This window comes from Chenopodium quinoa, unplaced genomic scaffold, assembly GCF_001683475.1.
Source record: "Chenopodium quinoa cultivar QQ74 unplaced genomic scaffold, ASM168347v1, whole genome shotgun sequence".
Lineage (NCBI taxonomy): Eukaryota > Viridiplantae > Streptophyta > Magnoliopsida > Caryophyllales > Amaranthaceae > Chenopodium > Chenopodium quinoa.
This window is the reverse complement of record NW_018743850.1, coordinates 1,309,747-1,322,492: the sequence shown is the minus strand read 5'-3', so window position 1 is coordinate 1,322,492 and position 12,746 is coordinate 1,309,747. Positions and strand designations below refer to the sequence as shown.

The 12,746-nt window shown below is 35.3% G+C and overlaps 2 protein-coding genes across 2 annotated transcripts; both read right to left on the bottom strand.

The window, feature by feature from the left end:
• Positions 1 to 1,838: 1,838 nt before the first annotated feature.
• On the bottom strand, positions 1,839 to 2,861 carry LOC110686259. The gene has a single exon (XM_021862876.1). It carries the CDS (start codon positions 2,859 to 2,861, stop codon positions 1,839 to 1,841), a length of 1,023 nt encoding a protein of 340 aa, XP_021718568.1.
• A 6,833-nt stretch (positions 2,862 to 9,694) lies between these two features.
• LOC110685879 (cytochrome P450 84A1-like) lies at positions 9,695 to 12,496 on the bottom strand. The gene is made up of 2 exons (XM_021862418.1): positions 11,272 to 12,496; positions 9,695 to 10,641 (listed from the first exon to the last, which is right to left on the bottom strand). Exons 1-2 carry the CDS (start codon positions 12,214 to 12,216, stop codon positions 10,018 to 10,020), a joined length of 1,569 nt encoding a protein of 522 aa, XP_021718110.1. The 5' UTR covers positions 12,217 to 12,496; the 3' UTR covers positions 9,695 to 10,017.
• Positions 12,497 to 12,746: the final 250 nt, after the last annotated feature.

Genomic DNA, 12,746 nt, shown 5'->3' with positions numbered 1-12,746 from the left:
TTTCACTCATCCAATTGGACTCCGGGAGGATATTAGGGACCATGGTAAACATTTCGGCATTTTTTATCTCCGGGTGAAAAAAGTCAAGAAATTCCATAATGAAGGCTAATATCCACGTTTTTTTTGAGAAATTTCAGAGTTTCGAGTAGAGCTGTCAATTCGGGTAAACAGGTCGGGTTTAGGTCGGTAAGAGTGGGTCGGGTCAACTCGGGTCGGGTCAATTCGGATTAATTCCATATATTTCTTATCGGGTTTGGGTCGGGTTACATTCGAGTCGGGTGAACAATAGGTCGTGTTTAATTCGGGTTTTCACGGGTTAGGGCAATTTTCGGGTTCGGTTTAAGTCAAATATTTGCGGGTTAGAATCAGGTTGGGTCATTATCGGGTTTAAGTCGGGTTTGGTTCGAGTCAATAATTTGCAAGTTATAATTAGGTCGAGTCATTTTCAAGTCGGGTCATTCTCGGGTTCAAGTCGGGTTCGGTTTAAGTCAATAATTTGCGGGTTAAAATCAGGTTGGGTCATTTTCAAGTCGGGTTATGTTCAAGTCAATAATTTGCAGGTTACAATCAGGTCGGGTTATAAGACAGGTCATATTGGGTTCAACAACTAAATATAAATAGATAATTATCATTTTTATCAAGCTAATCATTTCCGGTGACTATAATATATATGGCAATATATACTAGGGAACTAAAATTGCCCATGTGACATATTGATAAACTAAAAAGTAAGTGTGAAAAAGCAAGGGTATGTTGGGTATTTGTAGTGTGAACACAAATAATTTTTTTCCTAAAGAGGAGATGGTGCAATATTTGTGATACTTCCTAAAAGGCAAATGATGCAATAATAAAAGAACGGAGGAAGTATACGATATTTAATTCTTAAATTTGAGGATGATGCTCCTTTATTTTGCTGGCCTGCCGTGGACCGACTTGCTCTCCCTAGACAAAATGCTTTGATCCACAAAACGGATTGAATTTTTTGGTCGGGTTAGTTATAGGTCTGGTAAAATTCGGGTCGGGTCAATAACAAGTCGGTTTGAATTTGGGTCAGGTTAATAACAAGTCGGGTTGATTTCGGTCGGGTTTGTAACAGGTTGGGTTAAATTCGTGTCGGGTTAGGAACGGGTCGGGTTGAATTCTAGTCAGGTTAGTAACAATTCGGGTTTTGACGGGTTACAGCGGGTTTGGGTCAATTTCAGTTCAAGTCGGGTTCGGTTCAGGTCAATAATTTACGGGTTACATTCGGGTTGGGTCATCTCCAGGTCAGTTCATGTTCGGGTTTGGGTCTCACATACTCGGGTCAACTCGGGTCTAGGGTTGGTTTCAGGTCGGGTCTGAGTCACCACTTTTTCTGGTTCAGATGGTTCGGTTAATAATCGGGTTTGAATCGGTATTTTGAGTTGGGTTAACTTTTGACAGCTCTAGTTACAATTCCACAAAAATTGAAAAAGATGGGTATTACGGAACGAAATGCCAAATTATTTTAATTTTGTGATCAAAAAGGAAAAGGTAAACAAGATTCCAAAAGTTAACATTCTTTTTGAAGACTTGAGAGCTGATAAGCTCTCAGTTTTCACATTACATTATAATTAAACCTGAAGGCAGCTTTGAATTTTAAGTATGTCGACTCGTGGGATATATATATACCACTCATTTTATCCTAATTCATCTAAATTTGTATTAGAACTTATTTTGTCCAAATTTACTTTTTATTATTAATTTGAATTTCTCAAATCTTATTTGAATTTATTTTAATGTGCTACAATTTTCTTTGAAGGTTTTTTTTTTTTTTTTTTTTTTTTTTTTTTTTTTTTTTTGACAAAGGATACAAACAACTACATATTAATATTAAAACAAATAGAGTGAATTGCCGCTTTTCCGGCAATTTGGTGAGCTCTGTGGACGCGCTGGCGATCCGCCTTATGAATACCACAAACCTGGAAGCGCGAGGCAAGTTGCAAAATTCTCCGAATAAGCCATTTATAAGCGATGCTACTCTGACCCTCTCCATGAAGCAAGGAGACCAGATTATGTGAATCAGTAAAAACCGTAAGAGACGAAATCCCGAAATGTAAAGCCCATTGAAGCCCATACAAGCAAGCTAAAGCCTCCGCATGTAAAGGAGAGGAGCAAACCCCATAGTTGCTACCTCTAGTAATCCGATCATCCAACGGATCCTCATTATCCATGCACCAACCCATTCCAGCTTGTAGAGAATCTTTAAAGCAGGAGCCATCAATCTGAAGTAAGAGTAAACTCCTGTCATGGGGGTGCAGGCCAAGCTGAGCCCTGTAAAACCCAGGCGGAGAAGAAGAACCACCATTAGCCTCCGCAATAACATGAATGCAATTAGAGTTGACAAAGACAAAATGATTCTCCATGACCTCCGCAAACATCGAATCAAAAGGCCTAGACGACGATGAATCCCTAAAGACTCTAGAATTACGGCATAACCACAAGGTCCAAAGCGTACCGATGAAAGTACCTAAGCGAGCACTTGAAAGTCCATCCTGACTGATAAAAAGTCGGATATATTCTTGGATCCAATCTGAGAGAGAAAGGTCTCCATTAAATTCTGAGCGAATGCCGAGGCATCCACCCCTCCAAATCGAACGCGCGCTGGCGCACATCCTGAAAAGGTGTTGTAAATCCTCTGGTTCCGTACTACAGAGGTCACAGAAAACATCTTGAATCAGAACTCCTCTGTGATTGAGTTCAACCTTGACCGCTAGAGCACGATGTAACAACTTCCATAAGAACAACTTCCATTTCGATTGCAACTGAAGAGACCAAAGAACCTTCCAAAAGGAGTCAGTAGCGGAAGGTGTAGAAGAAGGAGAAAGTTGTTGTTGAAGCATTGCGTAGCCAGTCTTAATTGAGTACTTTCCAGCAGGGGTACCCGTCCATTAACAGAAATCATCTTGAGTAGTATCAGGAAGTTCCATAGCTAGGATAGCAAAGGCATCCGCAGGAACAAACGAATCCACAATTTTAGTATCATCCCACTCCATCGTTTGCTGGTTGATAAAAAAACTGACAGTATGTGGGGTGCCATTTGGCAGAGTAATTCCAGGTTTGAACTCTGGAATGCCCCCATTGACCCACTTAGCAGAACCAGCTAAAGTAGACTGATCGTTTCCAATTTTCCAACTACAACCCTGTTTCAAAAGAGTGTCCGCCTTAAGTAACCCCCGAAGGCCATAAGAATACCGACCAGAGTACCGAGGCCGAGTACTATCATTGTTGGACAGAAAGGTTGTGCGAGCACTGAAAACTCTGGAGACTAGAAGCTGCGGGTTGGTAACGATTCTCCAAACCTGTTTCATTAGATACGCCTTATTTAAAGAAGACAAAAAGCGAATACCCAAGCCCCCTAATCCGCGAGGAAGATGCATGGTATCCTTGTTTACCTAGTGCAGGCCTTTGTTGTCCGAGTGTGCCCAAAAGAAGCGCATGAGCAAGGAATCAATTTTCCCGGTAACAGAAAGTGGCAGCTCATAGCAAGCAAGCACGTGGGATGCCATCGCAACAAGGATTGAGTTAATGAAAATTAACTTCTGCGGTTGAGACAGCCGAGTAACGTTTAAACAATGGATTCTTCCAATAATTTTATCAATAATGAATTGGAAGTGATCCTTCTTTTTTCCAATGAAGTCGATAGGAGCCCCCAGATGATGATCGAACCCCTGAACATGCTTCATTCGGAAAATTGATTTGAACCTGTCCTGAAAAGGCACCCCGATATTCGGACTGAACTTTATCAATGATTTTGAGAGGCTCATCTCTTCTCCAGAAATCTTAGTAAACCTTTGAATTATCTGCACAATATTGTTACAGGAAACAGTCGAAGCCCGGTAAAAAATAAGAGCATCATCCGCAAAGAAAAGATGGGATATAGTAGGGCTTGCTCTCGAAAGCTTAATTCTCTGAAAAAGCTTTAAATCCTGGCCCAGGTGTAGCATTCGCGAGAGAATATCCATGCAGAACAGGAAGATATACGGTGAGATAGGATCACCTTGACGAAGACCACATTGAGGTTTAAAGGTTTCCGAGGTGGTGCCATTAACCAAAGATTTATAAGTAACTGTGGCGAGGCACTGTTGGATCATCTGTAACCAACGGGCCGGAAATCCGTAGGATTGTAACACCTGCAAAAGAAAACTCCAGTGAATTCTATCATAAGCTTTGCTCATATCAATTTTTATCGACGCAAGCCAATTAGAGCCAGTTTTTGAGCCATTAATTTTCTCCATTAATTCATGGCTAAGCAAAATATTGTCTGTCATAACCCGACCTTGGACAAAGGCGTGCTGAGAATCCGAAATGAGCAGAGGAAGATACTGGCGTAATCTGGCCACCAAACATTTGGAAGCACATTTATATACAGTGTTTCACAGGCTAATTGGTCGTAAATGACCCATCTCTGTTGGAGTGCCAATCTTAGGAATCATTACAAGGAGAGACTGGTTCCATTCTTTCAAGAGAAACCCCGTCTGAAAGAAACTTTGAATACCAAGGACCACTTTGAAGGATTTTAATGTATGGAGTACTACTCAAAAATAAGTCCATTAGACGAATACAATACACTCCCCATTACTATGTATCAATTAAAAAATACAACTAAATTTGTAACTTCAAATATTATAAATAATAAATGCCAACAACTATTTTATAAATAACTAATTCCGTAACATGATTTTTTTTAACTTAAAATGAAATATTATAAATGTGAACAACTATGTTATTTTAGGATTTACTAAGTTAATAGTTACTACGGAGTACTATTATTTGTACTCCGTATGTTGTTATAAAAAAATAAATAATATTATTGACTCACTCCCTCCTCTTTTTGCGCAACCAATAGTCTATTGTTCTTACTCTTCTTCTCAATCTAGTTGTCTTTCTCTTTCTGGTTGTCCTATATTTAGAAATAATCCATCAGTAGTTAGCTAGGGTCTGTTTTGAGCTTAATTGAATTGAACTGAACTGAATAGTTAATGAGAGAAGGAAAGTAGGAACTGAATTGAATTGAAATTAAGCTGAAGAGAACAGACCCTTAGATTGTATCAGTAAGTGATTGCACAACGTTTATACTAAACTATATAATAATCGTTTATATTCTAAGTGCACAATGGAAGCAAATTAAAAATGTAGAGATTGATAAAAAATGAAAATAACAAGGCAAGAATGCAAGATAAATAGTAGTAAGGGAAATGGACACACAATATTTAATGTGGGAAAAATTCACAAAAAATCCAAAGACGATGAACGCCAAAAAATAATCCACTATATGATAAATAGGAAAAGAACTCTTGAAAGAGTGAGCATTACAAGAGAACTACTAATATTTGTAGGCAAATTTTCTCTAAGCATAAATAATGTGTGAAGGACAATCATAGAGTGTATGAGAGGATCCGAGCATTGAAGGTTTATTTATTTTGCTTTTAGAGTATTTTTTACTTTTTTTTTTTTTTTTTTTTTGAAAATGCTATATGTACATAGTGTAGAGAATTCTTGATATGCAAATCACGGCTAGCTAATATCACTCCATTTCCTTGATTGAGAGTATACTATCTTTTATATTTGTAAAGTATTTATTACCTTTGACTTTGTGATTGATTTTCTTATTGTATAGCTTACGTGATTAGTGCCTCAGGCTTGTAATATATATAGCATGTAATTATTCTTTATGAAATATAATTCCACCTACTCTTACACATAGTCCTTAGAACTACATATAAGCATTAAAAACACACTCTAAAATCGTACGGAGTATAAAATTAGGAAATCATAAAAATATAAACACTAATTACTTATCATGAATTCCTAATTTTATACAATTTTCAAAAGTATATTTAATGTTTATATATAGCCCTTAGGGCTACATATAACATTACTTTTTTTTTTTTTTTTTTTTTTTAATTTTTTCTTAAAAGTTAAAACATTACTTACAAGTTTGTATCAAATCACTAAATAAAAACAATGATAAAGTTTGTATCAAATCCGCACTCCATAATTTAAGGAGTGAGTTTGTATTGTATTGGATGAAACACATAATGAAGTATTTGAGCAAAGTAAAATTATCAGGCCGCCATAGTTAATTAATTAATCATAATAATAGAAAAGCCATTAAAATAAAAAGAAAATGAATAAGGTTCAAAGTTAATGTTGTGGTAGTTGGGTGAAGTGATTGAGGTAAGATGAGAGAAACAACCGTTGACGAGAGAAGCAAGAAGGAAGGAGATTACGATTACATCAAAAGTTGGCAAATTGTTTTTTGATTTGGAATTGAAAGAACAAAAATGTTATTGTCATAAAGATGTAGCATCAAAGTCGTATTATCTACGCACATATTTCTCCATTGGTTTCCCGTTTCCCACAGGACACACCCTACCTAACTTCGTCTGCTTCAATTTTTGTTCAACCCCTTTTTAATTTTCGGTGACAACAACTAAAATACGGAGTACATTTTTCCGGCTTATGCAAGTCAATATCACTTTCACAACTTGCATTTTTCGCACTTCATTTATTCATTGAGCTTTTTATATTTAGAAAATTTCAATGTTGTACATGACTATCGTAGTCTCCCCGTGTCTTTTAACGTTACACACAATCTCGAATATTTAAGAGTTGTACTATTCATCTGCTTAATACATCCATGTTGAGGGAGGTTTTGAATGGGTGAGCTATTTTACAATTTGGTATACTATTATTCTATTTGTAAAAAAAAAATGAAACAAAAAAATGTGTGTACTCCATTATTGATTGGAGAAGATAACTAGTAACTATAATTAAGAGAAAAAAAAGATAAAGTAAATAAATTTTAATTTGGACTAGATTATTCGGCATTAGGGTCAAACTTTTTACCTTTATGAAGGGTAATTTAGTCAATTTAGAAAGTTATTTTATTTAGAAAGTTATTTTATGAAGTATAGAAAGTCAACTTAGAAAGTTATTATTTTATGAAGTATAAGTATTTGTTTCCAAAACACGTGCTTTAATTGATAGTTCTCGACAAATTTGTATTTGTAAAACTTATACAATGCACTGACATGAATTGGTGGGAAGTCATCTAGAAAATGGAGGAATATTAGGATCTTATTAGGTGAGTGTAGGAGACACAATATATTGTTAAGACTTTTATCCAACCTATCTATACTACGAAGTACTTCAATTCATAATTAATTAATGTGCCAAATGAAGAAAATAAAAGAAAGAAATTAGCCAATAGAAACTGTAATACTAGTCCTTTATGTGTAAATTAAGTACATATGTTGTATATATGCGATCATAAACACTTATTGACAATACAGCAAATAACATCAACAACTATCACGACTTTTTTTTTCATACTTGAACTCGTAAACTCTAATAATCATCGATTTGTCAACTTTTGAATAAATACTTGTTAGTACTGAAAAAGTAAATATGATAAGAAATTAACTCCATTAATTCAAGTCAAGCTTCTTAAACAAAGTATGTTTAAAGTAGTACTATGTTGTCTATGTATCAAAATCAATACCAACATCCCACCTCGCAACAAGGTGAGATCAGATGATGAATGCCCCTCTCTTAAGGCTTACCATGCTGACAAATCACAAATGCATCAAAGGGATCAAAATATTTTACATCCTAATTCACACATACAGGCTATTTTCATCATAAACACAACAGAATTGAACGACACGTCCGTACCTCGACCTCTAGTATTGTAATTGTGCTGAACAATAGTCCAACTCTTCAAATACTCCTTATTGTTTTAATATTTCCTTTGCCGTCTTTTGTTTTTCTTATTTCCTTTAATTAAGTTACTATTCCGTATTTATGTATTTTCTAACATATTATAAGCAATTTTGAATATTCTTTAATATAAACATGCAATTATATACTTTGTTGTTTTTTTCTTCTTTTGATTCAATGAAAAGAACAAAAGAGGAACCTAGAGAGTATATATTTTAAAATTTCTCTATATTCCTATACTCGTTAAATTGGATGGGTTACCTACCTTATGGATGAAGTAATCTAGCAAATTTTTTTTCCCCTTAGATATTAATAATTGTGCTTATTAAATGGATTGAGTGCTTAAAGAAAGACTATTATTGGTCATATATGTGTCTGATCTGATCAAATTTGATGATTTCAAATTAGCTGCTGAAAAAGATGGTCCATTAAATTAATTAACACCAAATTTGGTTTGAAATTATGATGCCATATACTCCGTATCTCAAAGTTTACTTATTATGCTATGTATTATTTCGGATATCTATAAACGAGAATTAATGTAATAAAAATTAAACTATGACATGCATGAAGAATAATGTTGATGGTGATTCGTTCCTACTCTGATCTTACACATATTCGCTTAAGTCTTTCATGGGACATCTACTTTGAAAATTATATGTAGGGTGTCATAAACTAATTATAATATTAGGATGAAAATTTTTACAATAATTACCACATACTATCGAGGTATTATGTGGGGTCCACTTCCACATAATGTCATAAGGTGGTTAAAAGTCAACTAAGTAGAAATTTTTATTTGTGGTAATTTTTTTTTTAAAAAAATAATAGTAAGTGATAATTGCTAAAATGAAAACAATAGTAGGTGATAATTGTCAAAATTTCCTTTAAGAATTAAATCTTTTTCTTTTCTAAATTACTCCGTAGTTCCTAACAAACAAAAAGTACAGTGTTATTGATGAACATATATAATTAATTACTAATAAGATAGCAAATGGATTCAATTTGGTATGAAGTGAAGAAAACAGATGAGAAAGAGGAGACACCGAAAAAGTTGAAACATAATAAGGATTATAAAAACAGTGCAAGTGGAGACAAAAGACAAGATATGTTTAGGCAAACTAATTAAGTTGGACAATATCTCAAGTAATGACCTTCATTTCTTGATTTGTTGGCGGAAAGTCATTTTTTGATTAATGGTCCTTCCATCCCACTCAAGTCTTTTTTCCTTTACTTTCTCTACTGTAATTCACTTAATATGTGTGAGAAGATCAATATTGTATGGTGGAAATTCATGTAATTGTCATCTTTAACATCAACTAGCAAACCTAATTATGATTACTTGTATTTATTAAAAATTGTACGCCTTTTTTTTTTTTTTTTTTTTTTTTTTTTTTTTTTTTTTTTTTTTTTTGCACTTACAGATTTCCCTATTCATCCGTTGTATATGTACCTAATATGTACTCACTTCCTTTAGTTAGCATTCTTGATTTATACTACAACGCATATATTTATTTCTATTTGCAAGGATAAAATTTGCCACTATTGCAAGGTATTTAGAAGCAAACATCAGTCCGTCTTGCATACAACGGGTTGGGCTTACATTAAATTAATGTCAAACGAGCTTCAATTTTTACATGTGTCAAACAAAAAGAATAGAATTTTATAATTTTTATTTGTGTTATATAGAGGTAACTAAAAGAAAAAAAAAACCTTCTATAATACGTTGTAATTTTTATCGTAACAAATTTTAACATTATTAAAAGGGAGTTTTAATTTTGATTTGTTGACTTTAAACTTAACAATAATAATTTGAGCAGAAATTGTTCTGGCGCGGTAAAATTATATATATATATATATATATATATATATATATATATATATATATATATATATATATATATATATAGAATAAGAGAGTTGTTGACTCAAAATTAAATGAAATTAAAAGTTGATTTGAAAATGAAGAGCATGTTTATTATATTAGTTGAATGAAATAAATTTGAGGGGAACATATATACGGAGTATGCAATAATATATCCACAAATAAGAAATCAGAGAGCAGCCTTCGCCTTTGATAGTTGATACTCCCACGCACTCTGGCGGGCAAAAATAAAGTACTAGCAGTAAAAAAAAAAAAAAAAAAAAAAAAAAAAAAAAAGAGTGATATTACTGATAGAGTATAAAACATATTCCTAGGCCTCAACCATCAACAATTACAAATTGACAACATTGCCTTCCTTATTGCAATCCTTGGTATGATCAATGATGAGATCAGTTGAGCGTGCACAGCAGCCTCGGACTCGGCACCGCCACCAGTCGAGTCGCTCTTGGAGCCGTGAGTCCAAATATGTCATCCGTACTCAATTCACTTGCCTTCATCCCATCCGGTAACTCCCACCTAAAACAATGGAGCAAGTTTGCCACGCACATCTCTAGCGCGTATAGTCCGAGCACCATTCCCGGGCATGACCTTCTACCCGACCCGAATGGTATAAACTCAAAATTACTTCCCTTGAAATCGGGCACCCCTTCTTTAAGGAACCTTCCCGGTTTGAACTTGTCAGCATCGGACCACGAGTTGGGGTCTCGCCCAATAGCCCATGCATTGATCATCACCCGCGACTTCTTAGGAATAGAGTATCCTCCTATAACAGCATCTTCAGCAGTCTCGTGGAGTAGAAGGGGGATTGGAGGGTGCATACGTAGCGTTTCTTTGATGCAACACCTAAAGAATGGGAGTTTGTCAAGATCCGACTCTTCAACCCGTCTACTTAACCCGACTACATCAGCAAGTTCTTGTTGGACCCGTTTCATTTCTTCGGGGCTCCGCATTAATTCAGTCATTGCCCATTCTATTGCGGATGCAACTGTCTCGGTCCCACCAAACATCACATCCTGCACATTTTTATTTCATCAATTAATTAATTTAATTTTTTAATTTCTTACTCTAACATCAACACAAGTCAAAATAGTACAACCTCGCCATTTTATCTTTGATAAAGTTGGATCACTATATTTGTGGCAATAAATATAACACCGTTGCAAAATATACTATTAGTACTACAACATAAACTTTGATTTTTTTTTTTTTTTTTTTTTTTTTGCATGGTAAAGTTTTGACAATAACTTGAAAGCTGTTAGATGACCCACAAATCTCAACATTTCCGATGACCATCTTTCCTTTACTACCTCTAACTAGTAGATTCGAGACCTGGATATCTTAGGAAATGAAGCACTAATCTAAGTTAGCACAAACTTTAATTTAATTGGTAACTGGTAACATAATCATTAATCAACCATGTAGCTATTGTTTTATACCTAGTCCGTCACAAGATTTTTTTATTGGACACAAACCCGTACAAAGAAAAAAGGTTTAATTGCAGATTTTATTTAATTAAATTGTTATTAGTGTGAGATATTACTTAAGTAATGGACATGTTAAATATATGCATGCATGGGGGATGACTATGTCCAGATGTCCTATAATAGGATAACAAAAGAAAATATATAGGAATAGTATGTTACCATGATGATCGCTTTGATGTTATCCCTAGTTAGTCTGATAGCATTCTGTAAATCTTCGGACTCATTTACTTTGGTTTCGTCACTGTAGAAGTTCAACAAATCATCCACCATATCGTCTTCTGCTTGTTTATCAACATGTCCATTCATAGCCTTCTTCTTGGTGATATGATCGTCTATAATCCGATCAATGAACCTATCTAACGCGCCCCGTGCCTTAGCTAGCCTGTCGTTGAGGCCATTGGGATCCATCCAACTGAAGAAGGGGATAAAATCAGCAATATTAAACGCCCCAAAAAGCTTAGAGAACTCCTGGAGGATGGCTATGAACTCATCCTGCCCCTCAGAGGAGCTGGATCCGAAGGCCGCCCGGTATATTATATTCTTAGTAAGGTTGAAAACATGCTCCCCAACGTTAACAGGAGAGCCAGCATGCTGTTTAAGAGCATGGACAATGTAGTCGACCTCGTCCCGGACGGACTGCCACGACTCAGCCCGCTTGCGGCTAAAGAGGCGCATGACACAAAGCTTGCGCATCTGACGCCAGAAGGGGCCATAGTGAGCGAAGGCCATGTCAGCACGGTCGTAGGTGAGGTAGCTGATAGCGATGGTAGCAGGACGGTTGGAGAAGATGTTGTCTTGGACTTGGAGGACTTGGCGAGCCTCCTCGGGACTAGAGACGACCATCATATGGACGAAGCCCATCTTAAGATGGAAGAGACCACCGTAGCGTTGAGCTAGCTTGGCTAAGCCGCGGTGGGTTAGTTGGTCCATCATCATCATGTTACCTATGATAGGAAGGCCTTTTGGGCCTGGCGGGTACGGCTTTCGCCTTAGTCTAGAGATGATGCCTAGTAAAAGCAAGGGCGCTATGAACAGCAAAGCTATCATAGCTATTGGATTAGTAATTTGAAAAGAGTTCAACACGGAAGTGAGCATATTATCCATGCTATTATTTGTATTACTATTGTGTTTATGTGTGTGTGTGTTATAGTACAAGTGTGTTTGTTTGGCAACTTAAAATGGGTTGCTGAAGAGGAAGGGGATAAAAAAGGGGTTTATATACAACTTAATTAGTGATGTGGATTTGTAGTAATAGTACTAATTCCATCTCTAGTTGCCGAGGTCGGTAAGGAATTAAACCAATACTACTATTATTTCATTTAGTAGTTCCGGATACATACTCTCACGTTTTTGTCTTCTCAGTTGGTGAGGTTTTTTTTTTTTTTTCCCTCTAGATATCTCTTTACTTAATCAAGGCCCACATTCAATTCTAATATTTCATACTTAAAGACCGAGTTTTATATGACTACATAAGAGTATAGACTAATGCTTTCCACTTTATTAACATTGTCAACATCCTCTTTCTGTTTTATTTTTTATTTTTTTTAAAATGATGTATCAAAATAAACTTTGTAATAATAATAAATAAAAAATATATAGTATATGGTTTTTTTTTTTTTTTTTTTTTTTTTAGA